We start from the raw sequence: 22,805 nt of genomic DNA, 5'->3' as shown, positions 1-22,805 counted from the left end.
TATATGTTTTCCATTCAAGTTGAAGAAGTTGACTACCTATCTAGAATAGAGCAGGTTCAGCTGATAATAAGGGCCAAAAGTTGTTTATATGCACCCCGAAGCTTACTAGTGGGTTTCTTAAGATCGATGATTCCTTCGAACATCTACTCTAGCGAATCAATATGCCATGGGGTTTAATCCTTTATTTGGATCCTTCCTCATTCCGTATTGTGCTCCGATAGCTTCTGATTTTCGTTATATCATCTGAAAGGGCTGTCATCACATAGCCTCTATCGTCAAATTAAGCTAAGAAAGAATCTCATGGACTTTGTTAGATCAAGGGAAATCCTCATAGCTCGCCACCGAAGAATGAAGATGGCTCATTGGATGATACTCCAGATTAGCATTCGGAATGCAATTGAAATTAAAATTAAAATGAGTATATCCAAGTTTAGATCCTTATATTATATAATCAACTAACTACGCCATAGAATAGTAAAAACCCCTCTCATATATTTGACAGAGTAGCAAATTGTATATGAGGCACCTATGTTAACAGACAACAAGGCTGCCCTTAAGGTACACTTATGCTGTAAGATAAGCCCTTGACTCTTGCTCTGTGCAAACACAATCCTTGATAAGTAAAGACAAGCTGGTTAGTTTAATCCAGGTATTTTAGGTTGGTTTGGTGTCTTAGAGGCAGTTAGGCAGCTTGATTGTTCTTAGTTTAAAGACTAACACTGTCCATCCGGGTAGATCTTGCGGGATCGGGAAAGAACACATGCCAATTATTCACTAACTAACACTTAGATGTGCCGTATGACAGCTCCCGTTGTCCGTGCATAGAAGGACATGGCGTCTGTCCAACGTGAATAAGCGCCAGACAAATTGCTATCCCTAGAAGTGATTGACCTAGGGCGCCTCTAGTGCAAGCATCAAAGTTTGGCATCCCTTAATAGTGTGCCACGTTTCTCGTTGGATGGAGCACGTTGGTGCCATTGTATTACATAGATACCTAGGTGTATATAGATTTCCACATGATGCGGAACCAGCGTACGGGACCCTAGGAGATGAATCTAATACTATGAAAGTTCATGGGAGGCCATCAAGGTAGGGCTTGGGAATGTTGAGCTTTACCTAAGGTAACCACGAAATTGAGCACAGACTCGTTATCAGGATTCTAGATGAGGCATCTAGAACAAAGGACATGTTCATTATGTATACCTAGACATAGACTCTTACAGATAGGTTAAAGTTCCTCGCGGAACAACAAAGTTGTTTCCCTACTGTTTGGCTCTACCTCGTGACACTCGTAGAAGCTAAATGAAGATGTCCCAGTATTAGCACTTTAAATGCTGAGGAGGCTCGAGCTCCAACTATCATCGAAATGAATTTTAGTCTTGGTGCTATCGTAAGTTGAATATCTAGGCCCGCAACTTTATACGCGGAAAGTCCCTGGACGGGAACCTTTATAGGTATAAGGGAATATATGTATCCCATGTATTTTGCTTTATATTTAATCAGTCTAGCGACTGATGGCATAAATGCTTTAACATGTGAAAGCTGGGCAGTTGTGTATGGGTCGAAGTAAGATCTTTACCTAAATCTCTATTTACCTTAGGGTACCTTTGACTTCCAGAGCAAATTCATTTTATAATGAAGAAGGGATTTGTTATCATAATTCAGACACAGATTTATCAACTACGTTCAAGTAGCTAACAGGATCATTAATATAATGTATAATACACTCGAAGCTCGTCAAAAACTGCTAAGGTGATGCCATCGGCATTATTATTATACTACTGGTTGATGTTTAGAGTCTTACTTTTACACTTTTAAACCGCTAATATTATATTAATATTTCTAAGTACCTAATAAAGTCGACATAGTTGTCACGAGGTAGGACCAAATAGCATGGAAACAACGTTATTCTGCAAGGAACTATAACCTAGCTACGAGGGTCTACGTCTATTCATACTGAACATATCCTTCGTTCTAGATGTCTCATCTATAATCCTGACAATAGTCACTGTAATATAATATGCACAACTGTAAGCATCATTACCTAGGTTTCAGAATGACAAAGGTAGTCAGTAATATACCAGCGGAAGCTATGTCATTCCTAATGAATTACATCTTGAGATAAAAGTCAAGGTCTTGTATAAGGTATATAGAATAGAATAACTAAAGGATGTTGTCAGTATGTATACAGTATAGTCACTAGCCTCTATAATGATATCTACATTTAGAATCCCTCGAGCAATAATCACGTTGTTTCTATACCCTCAGGGTTGACCTTGTGATATCTAGTTCCCAAAATCGATAATTGTCGAATGAATACGTGAATGTCGAACTACGCCAGTGGCCTCGAAAGGGCCAAAACATACGCATTAGGAATATGATAAATGTCATATTAAGTGATTTCAATACTATGCTTATACACAGTGTTCTGTTGTTAATCAAAGTATTGGCACGAAAACGTTAAAGCTAATCCTTTCACCACAAGTAAGGTAAATATCTATTTATTTTTGATGTAAGCACTTTATCTTCTACCTGGGATTAATATGCCAAAATGTCTTAGCAACATTTAATTATGCCGGTATAACATCTCAAAGACCGAAGATAACCATCTTAATCATAAGCATATGTATCTCACTCGTATTGCTTCACACCATCATGTTGCTAAGCACGTGACCACAGAAGACAAATATTGGCCAGTAGCCTTCGCAATGGGAATGGTGGCAAGATTCAAGCTTGAAACCCCACATAATTCGATTCTTGTTCCTTGAATTTTCTGCCTTTTTACGAATAGTGCTCCAAAGAGGCTGAAGAGGCTGAAGAAACTACGTCTGCCAAGCCTCTCTCTTATTGGTTTGGGATGGCGACTATACGTATAAGTCCTGGATACTGCATTAGAACTGTTACTAAATTTAGGTAAACACTTGCCCAAGAGCAGAGTAGGTGTTATAAAAAAAGCCGCAGTTATGCCTGCAGTTGTTAATCGTTAGTGTCGCAAGAAATTTACCGTCTAGTTCATGAATCATGACGGGGAACATTCGGATCGGCCGTCATGCAAAACAAGTACCACAACATCGGAATATGGGGTTTAGGAGGCCAGAACCAAATCTTGCCGTGCCTGACGATCATTGATCGCTGATCCTTTTCGCTTGTTTATCGAATGTCGTCCGGGAGGGATTTTACATGGTTTGACAAAATAATTTATTTCCTTTAAAAATTCGGAGGGATCACGAGATTGCATTGCGACTGGAAGCTGTAGGTATGTAGTAAATATTCAATAGATATTCATTCGACAGCTTAGGTATGTAGCTAGATCTCGTATACGCGGACTGCTGCAGGTAACATTCGAGAGGCAATTTTTTGACGGAGACCTAACATTCGATTCGGCTTCGGACCTTCGCGAAAGCGGGAAGCGTTTGAAGAGATTTCGCAGTTGCAGTCGTCATTGTTTTTAAACCTCAGGTTCTTGCAGATGGATTCCAGGTTCGGAAACGGCGGATACCCCTATGCATGGTGCATGTCTCTTGGAAACTCAATGTACAATACATACCATAGCAGGAATACCTTAATACAAATACGCATTATTGATTGAACAATGCTTATTTTCTATAATAACGCCTAATCAGCGGCTAATAATTTCGGAGGCAACGATAATTTCAATATTAACAACAATTTTAATATTAATAATACTTTTATATAAATCAACGTTATTTAATTAAAATAAAATAAAAAAAAGTTATTTATTATTAAAATCGAATTATAAGTTTTATATATTTAAAGTTTTTAATTTTTATTTATTTAATAAAATTATAAGGTAAAAATTTATATTAAAATATAATATTTACAATTACGTTATTTTATAATATTATACACGTACGAAAAACGTGTTAATTTTATATATTATATATAAAATTACCATTTAATAAAAATATTATTTTATATATATTAACATTACGTTTTTTTAAAACGTTATTATTTTTTTTTAAAATCATTATAATTTTTAAAATCGTTACATTTAAAATTATAACATTACATTATATAATAATAACAACGGTATAATTTTAAACAATTAATATTATTAAAAAAATTATTTCCCGAAAAGCTATTATTGCTATACGAATCAAAAGCACCTTATCGTTATTTCTTAAACAATGGTAAGTCGTTTTTAGTATAAAAAACAACGATTGTAACACGTGACAACGGTTCTACCTCCCCGTATTTTCCCGCTATGGTAATCTTAACATACGAGGCTCAACGGAGGCACATTGTGTGATTGACACGCTGGTCTCGTAAAAGAGGGGACCTCTCCAGTGCCGAGCAAACTAGACAATGGGATCTGGGCGATAAGCACCACCTCTGGTATCTCTTAGCGAGACCCCTAAAATATATTTTGGTCATACCTAAATGTACCTAATGTATGGTGAAAATGAATAGGTCCACTAGTTAACTCAATAAATGCATAACTGCATAGTGAGGATAAGCTTGAATAGGATGGATCGAGAATGTTAATTCCGAGGAGTCACCGACGATTATATGCATAAGATTCGTTATTGTGTAAACTATATGCACCTGCATAGCGTATATGTTGTGTATTGTCCGTGTAGCCTTTACCTCCCTACACGTCACTTTTCGGAGGTACATACCATCCTTAGGTACAATAGGTACCTACATGTAATGTTACTTTTCATCGTACAATACAATACATCTAACTATCTATGTAATTTTGTACACCTAGGTATATTTTGTGGAAGGCGGTGTAGGGGCAGTTAGTAACCGTGCGCTAAGGAGGGCCGTTGCGCTGGCGCTGGCGTCGGCGTTGGCGTTGACTTGGTACTGAGTAGCCGGCTACCTATCTAAAATCTAAACGACTCAGTTGAGTGTAAGATCTGCGATATATATTACACTAAGATGGAGTAAAAGTAGGTAGTAGTTAAAATAAGTGAAAGAGTAGGCTATTTAGGTAGTATTAATAAAATTATTTCAAGTTGTTACGATGTCGTAATATTCGGAATCCTAGGTAGTTTTGAAGCGTTGATAGGGGTTGACCGAGAGGTAGTGCTTAACAATAGGTCCTTGGATTGCTGAGTAAACTACAGGTATATCAAGTACCAAGTAATAAGAGATGTCTTGCGCCACAGAACTTGGCTTGCAAATAGGGAAGTTGAAGTTTACATGAAATCAAGGATTAAAGCAATTAGGTAGGTAGGAGTTGTGCTATAGCCTACACATACCGTAAGCCTGTAGGCACCATGTTTTTTTTTTTTTTTTTTTTTTTTTACATGTATGTAGTGTATCGCATGTATCTGATGTATTAAGTACCTACTTCTAACACTTCTAATGTGGGGCTGAATTAACCCGCCAAATCCCCGTTCAACTTACCCAAACAGCCAAAATAATAATACTTTGTTAACTCAAAAGGTTACAAATTTACAATAATCAGCACAAGGCTCACCGCTGGAAGTTCGGTCTCAATACGCCAACGAACCCCCCAAAACAAGCCTCCGATATCCTTGGCCGATGCCACTCTGTCGCCGTCCTGCTTCTTCCGTTCTCGACAGTCGTGTAGGTGCACTAGACATTGTTTAGTATGTACATTCGATAGACGAATACACCAATGCGCTATCCTATTGACTGATTTAAGGGTCAGGACCCGCTAACAGTTATGAGTTAGGGAGCTTGGTGGCCTGATGCGAAACAGGAACGAAGCTTAGAGGCGATGAGGTATGAGAGGTATGAGAGGTATGAGAGGTATGAGATGGTCGACTGAGTCTACCAAATCAGTTTGCCCCTGGTATGAGAATTCTGTTCTCTTTCTATGACACTCAGCCTCAGCAGTATGAGATAGAAAGACCAGTTTGATCCTTCAATAGGTAACCTAGAGCTAGACTAGGTCTTGAACGTGGAACGTACCTAACATATCAGTTACCACTGATCAGTTACCTAGCAGCAACTTACCTGGTAGCAAAGCTATTTCGATATTCAAACACCCCCAATACCCTCAATACCCTCAATACCCATGTCAAAATGGAAAGCGGCATTGGAGATCTTCAAGTTGCAAGGACGCTTGCGTGATCTCCCCTCCCTACGTACCCGACAACTTTGTCAAACCTCGTACTCTACACTACCACGTATTGTACCTAAGCCAACCCGAATCATCTACCGAGCTAGAGCTTGTCGTGTATTGTGCGCTTCTTAATTGACTTTTCCCTGAGAAGAACCGGCTTGCTTTAGCCACCGCACTTACGATTCAGCTTCATGCCATTCTTAGTCTCCCCAGCTTTTAACCCTTGACGTCGGAGTCTTTTACTTCGGGTATCTACCAGCATCCAGTCAATGTTCCATCTCACATGAATGTTGAAGGTACAATACCATACCGGGTTTAAATCATAAGTGCAATACCAATAATGGCTATGCATGCATTAGGGTAGAGTAGGTACCTAACCTCGTACTAACATGGATGGACAGGCACCGGGTTTCCTGCAAGTGCTCGGCTTCGCTTCTGACCCGTGCTGCCTTTGCATAATAAGCTCCGTCCCCCTCGCCTCATCCGTCTACTTCTTCGAATTTTTATTTACATATCTACATATTTACATACCTATTTATTCTATATAAGTCTTTATATTTGTCTGCATCTCCGGGAATCGATCTTACTGTTCCTTTCCTCTGGATCTGGCCGAATATCCGAAGTGCTCGTACTCGTTAGCGGTGTTGCTCGCGTATATAAGACACCTTCCTCAACTATCTGACCTGACCTGGATCCCGCTGTTTTGACGGTAATAGACTTAGCACGTTATCTAAATAACTTGAGCGCGTGATTCTTCTAGTATTAGGGAGTAGACATATGAGGTTTTGTTCGAATATGAGCAGTCCTTGTTCCTTGGCGCCGTTTATTAGTTATTTAAGACCTTAAAATATCTTCGCCCTAAAATCATATCCAAGATCCAAGATCCAAGATGGGCCACTCCCGGTGCTTTTCTACCTACGACGACGACTTCGAGTTCGACGATGCGTATTTCAGGCAATTCTACAAACCTTTATCCAATCTTCCCACGCCGCCTCCCTCTTCCAAAAATTCATCTGCCGCGCAAAGCCCTCGCATCACCTCCGAGGATGAAGAGAGCGTTAGTCCAGAATTCTTAGGTTAGTAGCGCCCCCCCCGACAAAAACATGCTTCAACTAATTCCTCCCGGCAGGCCCCGCTGCCCATCTAGCAAGAATGTTACCTCCTGGAGCTTCGTTTATGACGCCGTCTATTCCAATAGTGCAAGGTCTACTGGCACGTGCTGACCTACCGATGGATATCATTGCGTTGGCGGTCTGCATCTTGGACTCGTTAAATTCTCGATTCTCTCGAAGTTGGCGGATATCTTTCCCCTTAAACAGGCCAAACGAACTCGGTCCCAAACGCCACACTCTACCATCCGGTGTCGTTCAGGCTGTCCATATCGATAATGTTCTCCCCGAGGTTATAATTTTGGCTGCATTAGTGATTGCAGACAAGTTCGTGGAGGATTTACAGGAATCTACCCAATACTATGGCTCCGCATGGGGCCAGAATCTCTGGACGTGTGAGCAGATTAATTTCACCGAAAGATGTATTATGGAAAACCTGGGCTACCGTATTCTTCCTCTGTGGGAGGCTAAATCTATCAAGCAAGCGAGACACGATATCGAGATGGCTCGGCGAGAGCTGATCAATGAGGAGATTGGAATGGAGGACGAAAGCAAATTGGCCAAGCATGGGAAGTCGATGAGTTCGGGACGTGCTATAATTGGCTTGGGTATACAACTGACACCTGTCGATACCCCCAAGTCAGAATTGTCTACTCCATTCGGTCACATTCATGATGTTGCGCCAGAAATTCGAGAGGCCTTTAGTAACCGTACGACCTTGCCGGGGGACTATTTACATCTCCCCCCGACGGCATTTACTCAATGAATCGGATGTCAAGGCGTGATTACGATTCTGCACGCTCGAAAATATACCATCTTCGTTAACCTGCATAGCATATTGGCTGCATAGGCTTGGTTGGATTTACGTTGGAACCGCGGCCAGGGTTTCATTCCGCTTCTCGATAATCTTGCTGGTTTTTTCCCATCCATCGGGTCGACCCATCCGGGCCAAGGGAGTTGTGCGTCATGGAGTTCTAGGGGGGACCGGGTCCTGGGTCGGAGTACAGGTCTTGCATTGGCTTGGAAAGGTCACATTGGGGGACACGCGTCCTACAAAATTATACCCACTAGTAATATATTAGTCTTTCATCCGTTCACCATGGTCTTGATGGCCTCAACGCCTGGCCCGATTACAATTGCGTCCTTCATTTCTACTCTGGTAAGAAGACTACTACTCATACGACAGAATTTTCATCGTGGGCCTATTTATACCGCGCCAGGCTGAACGGACCGATGTCCACCGTTAGAGCTGAGAAGGCTTTCTACCATGCCCTTTCACCCCGGGTTTCTATAGGGTTTCTATATAGACATGCATGTCACATGGACGAGTAGGCTTCGGGAAATTTTCTAGCCAATGGGACAGTCACAAGGAGTCTATAATAGGCAGGAGAAAGGTGAAGAGATGGGTTGCACGCTATCCAGGGGCATCGATCCGCTGGATATATCGATATCACCTAACCTAATAATGGGCTAACTGGTTGAAAATGACACAGCTGGTTGGCCTGTTCCCTGCAGTAGTCGCCAGTAAACCACGCAAGAACGGTTTGAAAGCACCAATCGGGACAGCGATACATACATAGCGTATGCTGCTTTTATGGCGATCACGCAAAACTGCGAGATCGAATACGCTATGTCTGCATTTCGATCGAGTTAATCGATCCGTCGAGACTTGAGATGGAACGACGTAGACGTATGACTTTTACTAATAGAATTGGCTAAATACACATACATATATTTTTGACGAACCTTGGTCTTGGGTACCTAAGGGAGAAAGCAAATTAAAATTCAAGAGTAGCGCTTAGTGACTTTTACGTATGAAATATTTTTTTCTAGAGAGTGGACGAAGATGTTTAAATCTGATTCTTGCGCCTAGGCGAATTAGCAACAAGCTTTCTCTTCTCTCACTTTGTACCGTCTTGGCCTATTTATATCTAATTGGAATGTCTTCTCCAATATTAGTTATAAGTTAAGTTTCTTTTACTTTGTAGAGCAGCTTATTATGATTTATCCAAGTCTCCATTGACAATGATGCAACGCTATCCCGCCTCTATTCATCTATCTATTCGACTGAGAATCCTAAGACCTTATACGAGGAACCGTTGGCGGCATGAGACCAAGTTGTATAATACAGACTTTATAGAATACATAAAAATAAATAATGATAACGTGTCTTAAAGACTGGCGGTATGCCTTTAATGCCCATATATGAACGCTGTCACATGTAGTTGCGTTAGGTATGGAATTAAGGTGATACTTTGCTTCTACTCTGCGTTTGAAACTCATTCATATGCAACTAGAGCACGCATATCGCTTGATTTACAATTCATGTGAGTACCTAACCTTACTAGAACTACCTACAGGCCCCAATTGATTGTCGGAATAACTATATAGTAACATATCAGGTAGTTAGATGATAAACTTCCGCAATAAGCTCAACGTTTAAAGAAGCTTCGGACGTTATGGTTGAGTGAAAGCATTCCTCTATGCATATGCACCATGCATATAACATCATCAGAAGATGGCTGGAACGTAGTAATTTAACCTAGGCATGTATGAGTTTGCTATGAGTCTAATGTGATGAAGGTAAACATGAGAGCTTTGGTTCTTCATGACCTAATTACCTAACCTTAGGTACCTAACCTAGGTAGGTAGGCACATAGTAAGTTAAACTCTAAGGTTCTTACTAGGTACTTCGTACTTGGTGGGCTAGTGCCTAGGTACCTGCAAGGATCCTTATCGAAAATAAACTTTTATCTTATCAGACCAAAAGAAGATTAGTGAGGGGCAGGACAGTGGCAGAATAATTTTGTACACCGCCTGAAGCTGGCACTCATTATCAAATTGCGAAACTCGAGGCGCGTGAGGCTAGGCTAATTCTTCAGACCTATTATCGTATATCGTAGCATTCGTTCACGCAATTCAACAAGAGAAAAATGGCAAAGAAGCGAGCGAGAGAAGCCGACGGTGCCGCCGAGGCGCCCAACAAGATGGTCGAAGATAGCGACAGCTTTGACGATGACGTGAGTGGAAGACTCGTAGCATTTTATTAGTGCGGCTTGTGTTGTTGTAGCAGTTGACTGACAAGTCCAACTTTAGGATTTCGATATGGTCAATGTTGACTTCGAATGGTTCAACTTCGACCCAGAAATCGACTTTCACGGCACGAAATCCCTTTTGCGACAACTCTTTGATGTAGACGCGACTCTCTTCGACATCTCGGGACTGGCCGATCTAATCCTGTCGCAACCGACAATTGGGTCGACAGTCAAGGTCGACGGCAAGGAGGCGGATGCGTATGCTTTCCTCACTGCGCTCAATCTGTACGAACACCGCGAAAAGAAGCAGATCGCCGATCTCACCAGGTATATCTGCGAAAAAGCTAAGACGAATAAAGCTCTAGCGGGACTCCCAGATTTAATATCTTCTGGAAAACATGTAGGGCTGGTGCTCTCGGAGCGCTTGATCAATATGCCCTCCGAGATTTCGCCGCCCATGTACAACATGCTCATTGACGAGGTCGAGGCGGCCGTGGAGGACAAAGAGCCCTACGAGTTCTCGCACTATCTCATCATTTCCAAGACATACCATGAGATCGAGTCGACACTCGACGTTGAGGAGAGGAAACGTAAGAAAGGAAAGCAAGATGCGACAATGTTCTACTTCCATCCGGAAGACGAGGTATTGCAAAAGCACGCAGTAGCTAGCGGCAGCTACGATTATACTAAGATCGACGAGGCCATCGCAGATAGCAAGCGAGCTTTCCAGGAGATGGGTGTCATGCCCCGTGGCTTCATGATATTAATCGAAGCTAGTAAATTCGCAGATGCCGCGAAGGCTATAGGGGAGTATATAAGTCCTCCGTCTTGAAGTAAAAAGAAAATCAACGCAATAAGACATAAACCACCCACGATTTTTTTTTATCTAGCCTTCCATGTCTAGCTCCGTGATTCGCCTAGTCTAGTCGCTGCATTAGATATTCCACCTCGACCTCTTTCGTTAACGGGATGACAAAGTCCCTGTACATGGAAACTACTGCTTCAACATTGATCTTGCGATCATCTTCCGAACCATTCGTAGATGGATCTGTGCCGTAGGTGCGCGCCTTCAGTCCCAACCGCGCCAGAACTTGCTTCTCGACCGCTGCATTTGTGATAGACTCGCCGATTCCGTCACGGTCACCCGCCTTGATCAATCGAGTATATGTCTCCGGGTCGGACTGGAACTTCGATTCTGCTACGAACATACCGAAGTGTATTCTTCGCGAGAGGGCCTGGAGACAGGCAATGTCGCACGTAGCAGAGGAACCGTAGTTTTCCTCCGATTCGCCGCGATCTGGGCGCCCGAAGTCCGGGCACACGGCCGGCAAGAACTGTTCAGTGTAGAACGCCTTGATCTTCTCGTTGACGTTGACCGTATTCGGGTGCAGAACCTTAGGGTAGTTGAGAGGTTTTAATATGGGCTTCTGCAGCGCGTCAGGGAAGAAAGGGTACTCGTCGGGTGCCTCGTAGCGTCGGATCAGAGACTGTAGCTTCTCTTGCTCTTTCAAGTACCAATCCATGAAGCTGAGCTTACTGTCCTGGCCAATCTCTATTGCTCCGGGGATATAGATGGTCTTGTTGAGCGGGAACTGAACTCGTTCGATCAGGTGGAAAGTGATCGTATCCTCTAGTCGACTAATGAGTGAGTTGTTAGCAATGCGCCTATCCTATTATGTCTGACGGTGGAGGTAAAGAAGAGTTGCGCGTACATCAACTGAAAGCGAATGTTAGATAGATCAAGGGCCTTAGAGGCGTCCTTGATGTCAATGATGGTATCCATGGTCACTATTCTGGTTCAACAGGTCGGTATTGGCTTGGGTATAACAGTCAAGAAGAAGACGAAGAAATCGTTGCGCAACCAGAAGATATAGGTAGTCGAGCAGAGTTTTGTATTGGAGTACAAAGACCCTCCTCACTTACGAGCGGGGTGAAGCGCAAGTGGTGGGCAATGTCTCACAATCAGTTCAAGATGTAAGGAGTAAAAGATGTTAATTCACAAGGCTGCAGTTTCTTTCTCTCAAGGGTCTCGTTTGCTACGCAGCTACGGCCGATAGTCGGCCAATATCAAATCGGTACCTTTTTTTTTTTTTTTTTTTTTTCGTGAGCTCCTGAATGCAAGTCAGCTTACTTATGAGGTAGGTGCCGTCCCTACCTACCTACTGCCCTATAATTTACAGGGTAGCTAGGTAGTGTCGCACCCGGCATTGTGAGCTAAGAAAGAGTAGAGTGATGGTTGCGGTGCGCAAACCTTATTCTTTTTAGTGTAACCCTGTGAGGTTTAGCCTGGTACGGCGTGGGTTTGATAAGGCTAGGTAGAGATCCATTACAAGTCTATCTCCTACATGTACCTTGTACGTAAGCTGGGCCAGGTCTACCAGGCAAATGAGATGCAAGCAAGGCGAAAGACACATGCACCTGCTCTATCCGTAGATGCGGCGTCTGCAACAAATCTTATCCGGCGATGTGGGTCGCGCAAGCACAGCTTATGCCGAGGGCTCAAGCTAAAATTTTTAGAACGTCCACTGCGGGAAAAGGTACATTCGTCCGTCTTCGTTAGCCTTGTCAATGCCTTGGTTTTAATTTGGGCCATCAAATATTTTCCGTACCTACCAACTTATCTTAGATAACTGCCCTACTCCTCAGGTTGGACTACCAAGTAGCCCTGTGAGAGATCCATTTAATACTTGTCGGGAAAAATAAAAACCTCCTGTATGCTACCTTAAATGTGTGGCATTTGCACCGTGCGACCGCACACGACTTCTCCGGCTTCAGTACAAATTCCATAGACTCCGCGCATGGCCGATTCAGACCTGAACAATGCCATTCGTGATGACGCCCCGCCGGGTGAAGATTCGATACTTTCGGTACCCTACTGACCGCTTATCTTTGTAATGCGCACGTGAGGACTAACTTCGCACATAGTCGCGAGGACTCGAGGCCTTCACAAGAAAGGTGACGACAACAGCGAGCCATCTAGTAGGTCCCAGGTCCGATCAGGCTGGGAACCACTACCACAACGCCATGGCTCAAGTTCATAAGCAGCTGAGGAAGCCCGGCATCCAACGAGGCATGTTCACCATGGCTCGGACGACGCCAACTGACTTGGTTCGCTCCAAGTTCTCTACCGCCGAGATCCAATCCCGCGCCTTAGCACACCTGCCCGACGACATGCTTAAAAATTTACCCGAAAATGAAAATGCCTATTCCTTATTTCAAGGCTTCCAAGCGACTTTTCCCGAGTTGACACACGAGGGTAAAAAGCACAGGAGAAAAGTCTCGAGAGGGAGAAAAATGCTCGAAGAGAGCCCTACAACTCCAGATAACCCAAACCACCTCCATAAGCTAAAGAAAGAAAGGTCATCGCTTATGCATGAGCTTGAGATGCTTAGCATTCGGAAGAATATGGCAAGCTGTGAGATCCGCGAGATTGATAACAAGATCGCCAATCTAGCTGGAATGAGGCGCATCATTCTTGAGAGGTTAGCAGGCTTAGAACAAGAAGAGGCACTTTTGGACCATGATAGTAGGTTATCCCCACCAATGTGCTTCTAAGCCCGTGCTGACGCAGAACATAGTTGTGGATATGGAGGGTCGGATAGAAGACGCTCAGACCCTCTTTGACGAAGCCGAGTCGATAGCTGCTGCTGTCGACACACCAAACAAATCTGACGATGACGACTTAGTAACGGATCAAGATACGGATGAATTTATGTCCAAATCTATATACGAGAAGCTTCCTGCTGCCCCATCTAAAAAGAAGCATAAGACCATGAAGCGCAAGTCAATGCCTATATTGCACGAGCACTTCGAACCAGGTTTTATGATACGGGAAATTAAAGCTCACGCCGATAATATCACAACGTTAGATTTCGATGTACCATTCGGCACCCTGGTTACGGCCTCTATGGACGACTCGGTCAGGGTTTGGGATTTGAATGCTGGACGCTGTATTGGATTACTTGAAGGCCATACCGCACCGGTACGGGCACTGCAAGTGGAAGACAACATCCTTGCTACAGGTTCTATGGATGCCACTATCCGATTATGGGACTTGAGTAAGTCGCATTACGATCCGCAAGGTAGTCAATTTGGTAGGGACGACGAAGATGACGACGGCATGGCTTTTGAGAACCCCGATGACCAACCAGTAGACCCCCCCGAGGGCAGTATGGCAGATTGTCCACTCTTTAGTCTAGAATCCCATGTGGATGAGATTACTACCCTTCACTTTCGGGGCAATACCCTCGTCTCTGGATCGTCGGATAAGACACTCCGCCAATGGGATCTAGTGAAAGGACGATGCGTACAAACCCTTGATGTGATGTGGGCAGCAGCTCAGGCTTCCGTTTCTATCGGCACGGGTGAAGGGACCTGGAGACAAACCGGCCGGCCACCAACAGCGTCAGCTGATTTTGTGGGTGCGTTGCAAGTCTTCGAGTCCGCTCTAGCCTGTGGTACCGCCGATGGCATGGTTAGGCTATGGGATTTGAGAAGTGGACAGGTTCACCGCAGCCTCGTTGGACATACTGGACCGGTCACATGCTTGCAGTTTGACGATGTACATCTTGTGACGGGTAGTCTAGACCGAAGCATCCGGGTAAGTCTTTTCCCTTCAAAGAGCTGCCCCTTTAATCTTTATCACACTAACATGCCGCGTTATAGATATGGGACCTACGCACAGGCTCCATATTTGATGCCTACGCGTACGACAACCCAATCACAAGTATGATGTTCGACAACCGGCGCATCGTAAGCGCGGCGGGCGAAGACGTTGTCAAGGTTTACGATAAGATGGAGTCGCGGCAGTGGGATTGCGGCGCGGGTATCACGGAAGCGGACGGAAGAAGGGCACCGGCTATTGTGGAGCACGTTCGCATTAAGGATGGCTACCTGGTCGAGGGGCGTCGCGACGGGCATGTGGGTGCTTGGGCGTGCTAGCCTTTTGCATCAAATGTGCCTCATTCATATGTATATATGTCAAGGTTTTTACGAATAGCCAAGGTCACCCCGTAAACCACTAAGTGGATTAGTTGATGATATGCATGCACATGTTTTCTTGCCCAGAACTACACTTATTATCGAGCTTCAACCCCTTTTCTTACTTTGTTTCCCATATCTCTATGAGCTAAGTGGGTTTTGAAGTACTGGTTGGGCTTGGATGGTGGGACAGCCTTATTGTACGACTCGACTGCGTATCCTTCCAGTGTGTTCTTTAGATCGTCTCACTCATACACACGATTTGTGACACTCGAGCCTCTCGGCGTAAGCAAGCACAACAATTGACGTAGGCCTTGCATTCGGGCCTTATATTCAGGCAGATAGACAGACGTAGTAGTGCTTCTTATTCTAATGCGAGAGGCTTTGCTGCTCTGACCACAACAGGAGATGTAACCTATTTGTATGCGAAGTCATCACGAGTATACTTTACCCTCGGTGTCCATGAGAAACCCGTTTGGCTCTTCGACGGAGTATAAGAGGACTCCGTTAGCAAGATGAAACGAGATGGAACCAGTATTTGTTTCTTCATCGCAGCTGGAAATATGGATTGCTGGTGTTCACGGTGACATCTGGACCTCATATAAGTCGACCATTACCTGAATAGGGCATTGTAAGTCTTGGCACGCTAAAGCCGGCATTCAATAACCAGCCAATAATGATGCATGCTACCGGCCGGACTTAGAAATCGTCTCCTTTAAGACATGTCTTGCTCGGACGTTGCGGACATAGCAAACACCAAAATCCAGCGACAGATAAGTATCCTATATGTAGGCAATAGTAGCATGACGCCTATACTTACTTCGTTTTTATATTTGCGAGGTACATGTAAGTTACCTTTGTATGGAGAATAAATCTACTCGGAAATAAAAGGGGTGAGTTATAAATTCGTAATAGGTCCTTGACCAACTATCTGTATTAGACATATGTATGAAGAAACTACACGGTACGCAGAATCTACTAGTAGGACTAAATCATAAGTGTAACAATGAATACGGTAAGAGCTTCCCTCACACTAAATGACGTATTCGCTAATACCTATGTATGCAATCAATCTCTTTTATAAAAGGGCTGCTAAGTTCCTGCTCTTTTTACATGTTGAAGGTACACAACCCCCCAAGACATTATCTGATTAGACCTTGAGCAGGTACAACTTGGACGTATTACTTCGCTTGATCGGTCAGGTGCCTCATCTTAAAGTTACTTTAGGTACTTAAATATAATCTCCCAACGGGAAGTCATCACTGTCCTCATTTCTGTCCCCCCAAACCTTTTATATATAGCATTTTTCTATAAAACCTTTTATCAACATGTCGGCAATGGCAATGGCGCCGCCACCAAAAAGCCCTCTGGCTCGTTACCGCATCCTATCCCCAACGGCTAATGTCCGAGTTAGCCCCCTGTGCCTGGGGGCTATGAATTTCGGTGTGGCCTGGGCCGATCAGATGGGTGCTTGCGACCAAAAGACTACAGAAGAGATCCTCGACTTCTTCTACGAGCAGGGCGGCAATTTTATAGATACCGCCAACAACTATCAAGCCGAGCAATCTGAAAAGTGGATTGGAGAGTGGATGAAAAAACGTGGTGTTCGTGATCAGATGGGTATGTTAATTGCTTCATCTCTTATTTTGACTAATTTACTACACAAGCATACCAAGTACAGCAGGGTAAACTGATAGATGTTGGTTGTAGTGATCGCTACCAAATATAGCACTAGCTACAAAACAGATTATGGAGAAATCATCATTAACAGTCAAGGCAATGGGACCAAGAGCTTACACGTGTCTGTCAATGAGAGTTTGAAAAAGCTACAGACGGACTATATTGACTTGGTATTATATGTCTACTTATATTAATACTATATAAGACCTGCTAATACCGAGATACAGCTCTATGTTCATTGGTGGGACGGCAGCACATCAATCCCCGAGCTCATGCAGTCGCTTAACCGTCTCGTGCTAGCAGGAAAGGTCCTCTACCTTGGCATTAGCGACACACCAGCCTGGGTTGTGAGCAAAGCCAATGAGTACGCTCGCAACCATGGATTGCGCCAATTCAGCGTTTATCAAGGTCGATGGTCGGCTGCTTCGCGTGACTTCGAGCGAGAAATCATTGCTATGACAAAGGCCGAGGGTATGAGCCTTGCTCCGTGGGGTGCGCTTGGCGGAGGCAAGTTCAAAACGGAAGAGCAGCGCCAGAGAAAGACCATTGGACGCGCTGGCGATATCACTGAGACGGAAATTAGGGTCAGCAAGGCTCTCGAATCGGTAGCTATACGCAGGAATACCATCATTACTAGTGTGGCTCAAGCGTACGTCATGCATAAAGCGCCGTACGTCTTCCCGATCATCGGCACAAGGACCAAGGAGCATCTAAAGGCCAACATAGAAGCTCTCACATTGATTCTTGATGACGAAGATATCAGGGAAATCGAAAGCGCCGTTCCCTTCGAACTCGGTTTCCCCGGTTCGTTCTTGTATGGTCCCCAGCTGCCCGATCACCCGGGCAAGGTGTGGGTGTTGAACATGGGAGGTACAACTGACTACGTCAACGAGCCGAAGCCCATCACACCGAAGAAAGCCGGAGAGTAGAGTACTCGTGCGTTCTCGGATGTTTGGAAGTGGCTCACCTACAGATATTATTGAATCGTGGCTGCTTGGCTCTTGAACTGATAGGAACATGTGGAGAATTGTTGGGATGTGTCCTCTTTTTAAAAGGCGATGTTCCATATCGAAACTCAGCATGGCTTTGGGCGATGGGATATAGGGATACGGAGAGTATGTTTTCACTCTTCTCTGGAAGGAATGGTAAGATTTCAACTTACAGAGTAAGGAGAGGACGCGCTGTTATGGAATCCGAATTTGGCTGAAGTCGCGTTCTATTTTTGGTAGCTAGAACATGACGAACATAGAGGGACAACAACTAAAGGTTACAATCAAAAACGAGGCTGACAACTGTACTGGTATGTTTCTAAACTAAGAATGGGAAAGGCTCTTCAAAAGGGCCGAGCCCTGGTACAGTACATACACCACTATTAACCTTTGACTTTGCTAAAAGATTTTGAAAGATGAAAACTCGTCAATAAAGGGACGATCGAAAGGACTCTTTGGTAATATCTATGCGTGTAACTAACTGTTGTAGGATACTTCTCGTCGATCGGAAAACCGCAGGTCGTAGTATTGAACATCGACCTCAATGTAGATTCCGAAGTATTGCATACGTTGATACCTATACTAGCTGAAGCGGAAATCAGCATCAGATATTGATTTCTGGCCTTGGTTCTCACTTACCTTCCATCAAAGAACGGTGTCAAGAATTATGATTGAATGATAGATATGCGTGATGTAGCCTGAGTAAAGCCTGAGTATTGTTGTAAACCGGGAAGCACGAAGTTGTTGAATTTAATAATATAATACTTGCATGATGGTCTCTCCAAGGATATTTTACGTCGCTAATTACAATATAGTTCTCGGAACAGGGTTGATGCCATCTATCTTCATCCGTCTCGACTACCCGATGATGTCGTCAATAGTCTTTCTCAGATAACCAATAGGATCCGGACGACACTTGCGGCAAGATACAGCGACTTTATTGAGAATAGGGGGCAACCGACTAAACAATGCGATTATTGCATCAAAAGTAGTACGACATATACGTCGCAGACAACAACGGCCAGCAGAGGGTTAACTACATCCGAAAACTTATAGTTATTGCTGACATACATGATTATCAACGACTAAATCTTGATTCCTAAACGAAAGTGCCTTCTAGATGAGACTTAAGGGGCCCGTACCAAGGTCATATGAACTACCACCTATCAAAGCGGCAGCGGGAACATGCAGTCAATTATGGATTCACTTATTCCGTGAGGAGAAGATGAGGACAGTGCAGCACGCAAGCATGTGCACCTGACCACAACCACCCGTGAAAAGTGCCTTCATTCGTAATGAGTACCAAGGCTTAACATCCTCCAAACCTGGAAGTAACCGGAATGGACTGACTGTATCTTTTTATATAAATGAAGCAAAGCCCATCTTATTACACATTAAAATGCCAACTTCCTAACTATTCGAAAACTACACACCTCTACTCTACACGCATAGGAGTACATTTAGCCATGGCCACTTATTACACCCTTATCAAAATTAAGAACGACCTCACAACCGACCTGACCGGGGGTACTGCTGATATTACCTATGGAACCCTCGTCGGCAAGCTTTACGATGTACCTTCTGGTAAAACTTCTGGAGAGATTCGAATCAACGCTAAAGAAGGTTTGTCATTCTACCTCGGTGGGAATTATTATAGAAATTTGAACTAATTACACAAAACAGCCGACGATGGATCTGAAGGACAGCTCACCTATAAATATACTGCCGGGGGCGGAGAGAAATCAGTCTCCTTCGTTTTCTTATGCAACAACAGTCAAAACAATGTTGCAAAAGTCAACGCTACGTCCCCAAACATCATCCAGACCACTACAACTCCCTTCAGCCCTGCTGACCATCCATTGAAAGGTATAAGAACCTCGCAATGCTTGATAATATTCTCTCAACTGACTTGATATTAGTCACCTTCACAGTGGCTGAGGAGTCTTGAAAACCAGACAGACCTGTCACGAGGCAGATCGGAAGGTGCAAGAAGCAACAGAGTCACTATGCTAAGGACCACAAAACTTAGCTACGAAGAGATGCAATATACATACAAGAACAGGGTTATTGTTCTTTTATTCTACTTCACATTAGGTTACCAGGCCAAGGATAGTTAAGCACTTAACTATTTAAAATAGTCTTAAGCCCGTAGTTTAAACCTTACTTTTACAATATTAACACACTCTTTTATTTGATCCATGAATGGTTGAATCCTTTTATTGGTGTACCCCTAACTCCACGCATGGCCTCTTACAGGGTAGGCTTTCCTCGGACTCATAGTTTGGGTGGTAATTCTTCGGAGAGATAATACGTACAGTCACTCCCCATTATATGTTAAATAATTTCCCTGGGTTTGAATATAGTGACTGGGCCATCGCGGCTTGCTATTATATTGTCAAACACCTGGTTCTCATTTACCCTATGTTTGCCCCCTTTATCTCCTGGTCTTCCTTCGTTTGCGTGGCTAGTTGGTGATACACACAAAATATTCCCTTGCATCTTGTCTAACTTACCTACCTACCTAGGTAGGTACGTCCATAATAGGCCAATCAAGTAAGGCTTTAGCTACGAAAATTGAAGAGAAGTCATACCTGGTCCAGTTTCGAAAACAAATGAGGGGAAACGACGCAAGATGGCTAGCCTATTGTTTGAGTAGATACTCGACCTTCACGGTCTCGAACCTAACGGTATGAGCGCTATTATTAACAACTCCCACAGTAAAATCAGTATGGCTGTGACAGCTGTGAGTATTTCCAAAATATTGTAACTGCAGTTGTATTTTGAGCCATCTGAAGAATTTTCTATACCGAGAAGTTCTGCGTAGAAGATGGATAGTTGGCCCCCTTTCAATCGAAGGATAGGATGGTAACGCTATAGAAGTTAACATCTAAACTGCAAGAGATGTAACCAAGCTCTTATTAATATCACCCAGGCACGGCAACGGAGGAAACGAGCAAGCCCTCTAATTTGATAATATTATAAACTAGACTAATCAAATCAGGTATAAGCATGAGGAATTACCTAAATAATTACCTAAGGTGGTTTAAATTTTCCTATCTGGAAGTTACCTGGTAAGACTTGGCCCTAGGGCCTTAAGGGGGAAGTAACACCTATACTGCTCCTACCTTTGTAAGTTAAAGTTCATTAGGTACCCCCTAGGATGGAATTACATGTAAGCTATCACATTTTCTCTGTTCCTCCTTTCCTTCTTCCAAGACTTCGTCGTCTACACAATACATATAAAATTCTTAGACGGCTCCTTATTTTTTAACCAATACAAGAGCTTTCCATCTCACCTCTACTCCAAATAATTATACGGATAGTGTATACGAAGTCTTCTAGACCGGGCTACTTCATACAAGATCTTGCGAAACCCATATGATTAAACCAATCCCATTGCTATCATGGCTCCAGAACAAGGGCCAATTCAGATTGACGAATTGTTTACGATCCCGTCGTCTATGGATCCCATATTAACTAGTTCAATGGTTCATCAACCCCTGATTAGTACTGGAGTGACCGCAGCCCCCCCAGAGCGTACTCGATCCCTAAATATTAACGACAACCACTCTTCTGGGCCAGATGAGGTTCTAGGTTTAGATAATGACACAACATTCGTTATACCAGCCTCTCCCATCCGCGCAAATGTGAAACGGAGAAGATCCGTCGTATCTGCTCCTGGAGATATTCTGGGGCGTCGATTATCAAGGTACAGTACGACGTCTTAACACCTTTTACTCAAAGTCTATTTCTTCCAAATCATGATATGTAAAACAACGTCTTTCGAGAAAGTCTAACCTGCACGACAATAGGAAAAATAGCCCGACCGTGCTAAGTCATAGAGTTGATTTATACCATCATCGATCTAGAAAGCGAGAAACATCTTATCCTGACGGCGCTGAGACGCTAAAGAGGCAGAGGATAGACGGAGATGATACGCTATTCACTAAGCCGACAATCAAAAGGACTGGAAGCACTAAGAAGCCGCAGGGGGTGATTATACCGCAGCTACCGCTGACTGGGCAAGTGGAATGCAGTGAGAACGACGGCGGGCAAGTGACATACGAGCGAAAGGGTGCATTTCGACTGAGGACAGATAAAGGAAATAATAAATTTCGCTTCCTCAAGCCTCGTAGTCAACCAGAACCACCCTGGCGGGCAGGCGATGGATTTTCAGGGGATGAAGCCAGGCCGAGCTTCTTGTTCCTTATGACCGGTACGCAAAAGCAAAGAAGACCCGATTTACTTCCGGGTATGGGCAAACTCCAACTGGAAAGCGAGGTTGCCAATAAATACGATGTGCGTGGATCAAGGCTCAGTGGCTCGAAGGTCCAACATTCAACCCCGACTCAACGTGAGATAAAAAGTCGGCGTTGCATAGCAAAAGACGTCTGGCCCACCAGAGAAAACTTTGTAGAGGAGTTGGGACCACGACACCGGAGATCCACCACTCTAGAAAACCAGGGAGTTATGTCTTCTAGCATGTTGACCCAGCCTACTTTTTTAACTCCTCAAAACGGAGATATGTTCCCATATAAGCCCTTGACACTACGAAAAAGAAAACATTCTGATTTCGAGAATTTTGGCCGACATTTGAAGGAAAGCAGCGGGTCGCATTTTATTGCTAAAGTAGAGCATCGAAGCTCAGAGATGCATTATGTCAAGCAGTCGAAGCCGAGGGATGAAGCGTACGAGCATGAAGAAGGGTATGAAGCGGATCAAGACGATATGACTATACCTTTAACATATGATGAGAGTGAGATCGATGAGGATGAAGTGCTTGAAAAAGATAGCTACCAAGGTACACCTAATGGCTCTCAGAGCCGAGAGTCTAGCGCTATGGATTCGGCCATTTTTGTTCTTGGCGACATAGAGAACGAGACCAGGCTGGGATCTCCGGAACTTGGGAACGACAGACCGGGTGAATAGATGGGCGTCTACATCTGGCCAT

The 22,805-nt window shown here is 43.8% G+C and overlaps 6 protein-coding genes across 6 annotated transcripts; 5 read left to right on the top strand and 1 right to left on the bottom strand.

Annotated features, from left to right (window-relative positions):
* Positions 1 to 6,682: 6,682 nt before the first annotated feature.
* Positions 6,683 to 8,460, top strand: F4813DRAFT_267445 (uncharacterized protein). The gene is made up of 2 exons (XM_049240338.1): positions 6,683 to 7,137; positions 7,191 to 8,460. Exons 1-2 carry the CDS (start codon positions 6,951 to 6,953, stop codon positions 7,934 to 7,936), a joined length of 933 nt encoding a protein of 310 aa, XP_049102870.1. The 5' UTR covers positions 6,683 to 6,950; the 3' UTR covers positions 7,937 to 8,460.
* A 1,643-nt stretch (positions 8,461 to 10,103) lies between these two features.
* On the top strand, positions 10,104 to 11,037 carry F4813DRAFT_386313 (p21-C-terminal region-binding protein-domain-containing protein; the record flags this gene model as incomplete). Its single annotated transcript, XM_049246396.1, has 2 exons — positions 10,104 to 10,190; positions 10,267 to 11,037. 2 exons carry the CDS (start codon positions 10,104 to 10,106, stop codon positions 11,035 to 11,037), a joined length of 858 nt encoding a protein of 285 aa, XP_049102869.1.
* Positions 11,038 to 11,079: 42 nt separating this feature from the next.
* Positions 11,080 to 12,495, bottom strand: F4813DRAFT_267424 (chorismate mutase). Its single transcript, XM_049240337.1, has 2 exons — positions 11,918 to 12,495; positions 11,080 to 11,843 (listed from the first exon to the last, which is right to left on the bottom strand). The coding sequence occupies exons 1-2, from the start codon at positions 11,986 to 11,988 to the stop codon at positions 11,123 to 11,125; spliced, it is 792 nt and encodes a 263-aa protein (XP_049102868.1). The 5' UTR covers positions 11,989 to 12,495; the 3' UTR covers positions 11,080 to 11,122.
* Positions 12,496 to 12,741: 246 nt separating this feature from the next.
* Positions 12,742 to 15,309, top strand: F4813DRAFT_348734 (mitochondrial division protein 1). The gene is made up of 4 exons (XM_049242113.1): positions 12,742 to 13,072; positions 13,131 to 13,731; positions 13,784 to 14,805; positions 14,871 to 15,309. Exons 1-4 carry the CDS (start codon positions 13,004 to 13,006, stop codon positions 15,144 to 15,146), a joined length of 1,968 nt encoding a protein of 655 aa, XP_049102867.1. The 5' UTR covers positions 12,742 to 13,003; the 3' UTR covers positions 15,147 to 15,309.
* Positions 15,310 to 16,249: 940 nt separating this feature from the next.
* F4813DRAFT_348733 (norsolorinic acid reductase) lies at positions 16,250 to 18,233 on the top strand. Its single transcript, XM_049242112.1, has 3 exons — positions 16,250 to 16,805; positions 16,896 to 17,035; positions 17,093 to 18,233. The coding sequence occupies exons 1-3, from the start codon at positions 16,514 to 16,516 to the stop codon at positions 17,792 to 17,794; spliced, it is 1,134 nt and encodes a 377-aa protein (XP_049102866.1). The 5' UTR covers positions 16,250 to 16,513; the 3' UTR covers positions 17,795 to 18,233.
* Positions 18,234 to 21,258: 3,025 nt separating this feature from the next.
* F4813DRAFT_400065 (uncharacterized protein) lies at positions 21,259 to 22,802 on the top strand (the record flags this gene model as incomplete). The annotated part of the gene is made up of 2 exons (XM_049248233.1): positions 21,259 to 21,563; positions 21,667 to 22,802. The coding sequence occupies 2 exons, from the start codon at positions 21,259 to 21,261 to the stop codon at positions 22,781 to 22,783; spliced, it is 1,422 nt and encodes a 473-aa protein (XP_049102865.1). The 3' UTR covers positions 22,784 to 22,802.
* Positions 22,803 to 22,805: the final 3 nt, after the last annotated feature.

The sequence above is a fragment of the Daldinia decipiens genome, assembly GCF_022478715.1.
Source record: "Daldinia decipiens strain CBS 113046 unplaced genomic scaffold F4813scaffold_5, whole genome shotgun sequence".
NCBI lineage: Eukaryota > Fungi > Ascomycota > Sordariomycetes > Xylariales > Hypoxylaceae > Daldinia > Daldinia decipiens.
The sequence above is the reverse complement of the archived record's forward strand: the minus strand, read 5'-3'. Positions and strand labels throughout refer to the sequence as shown.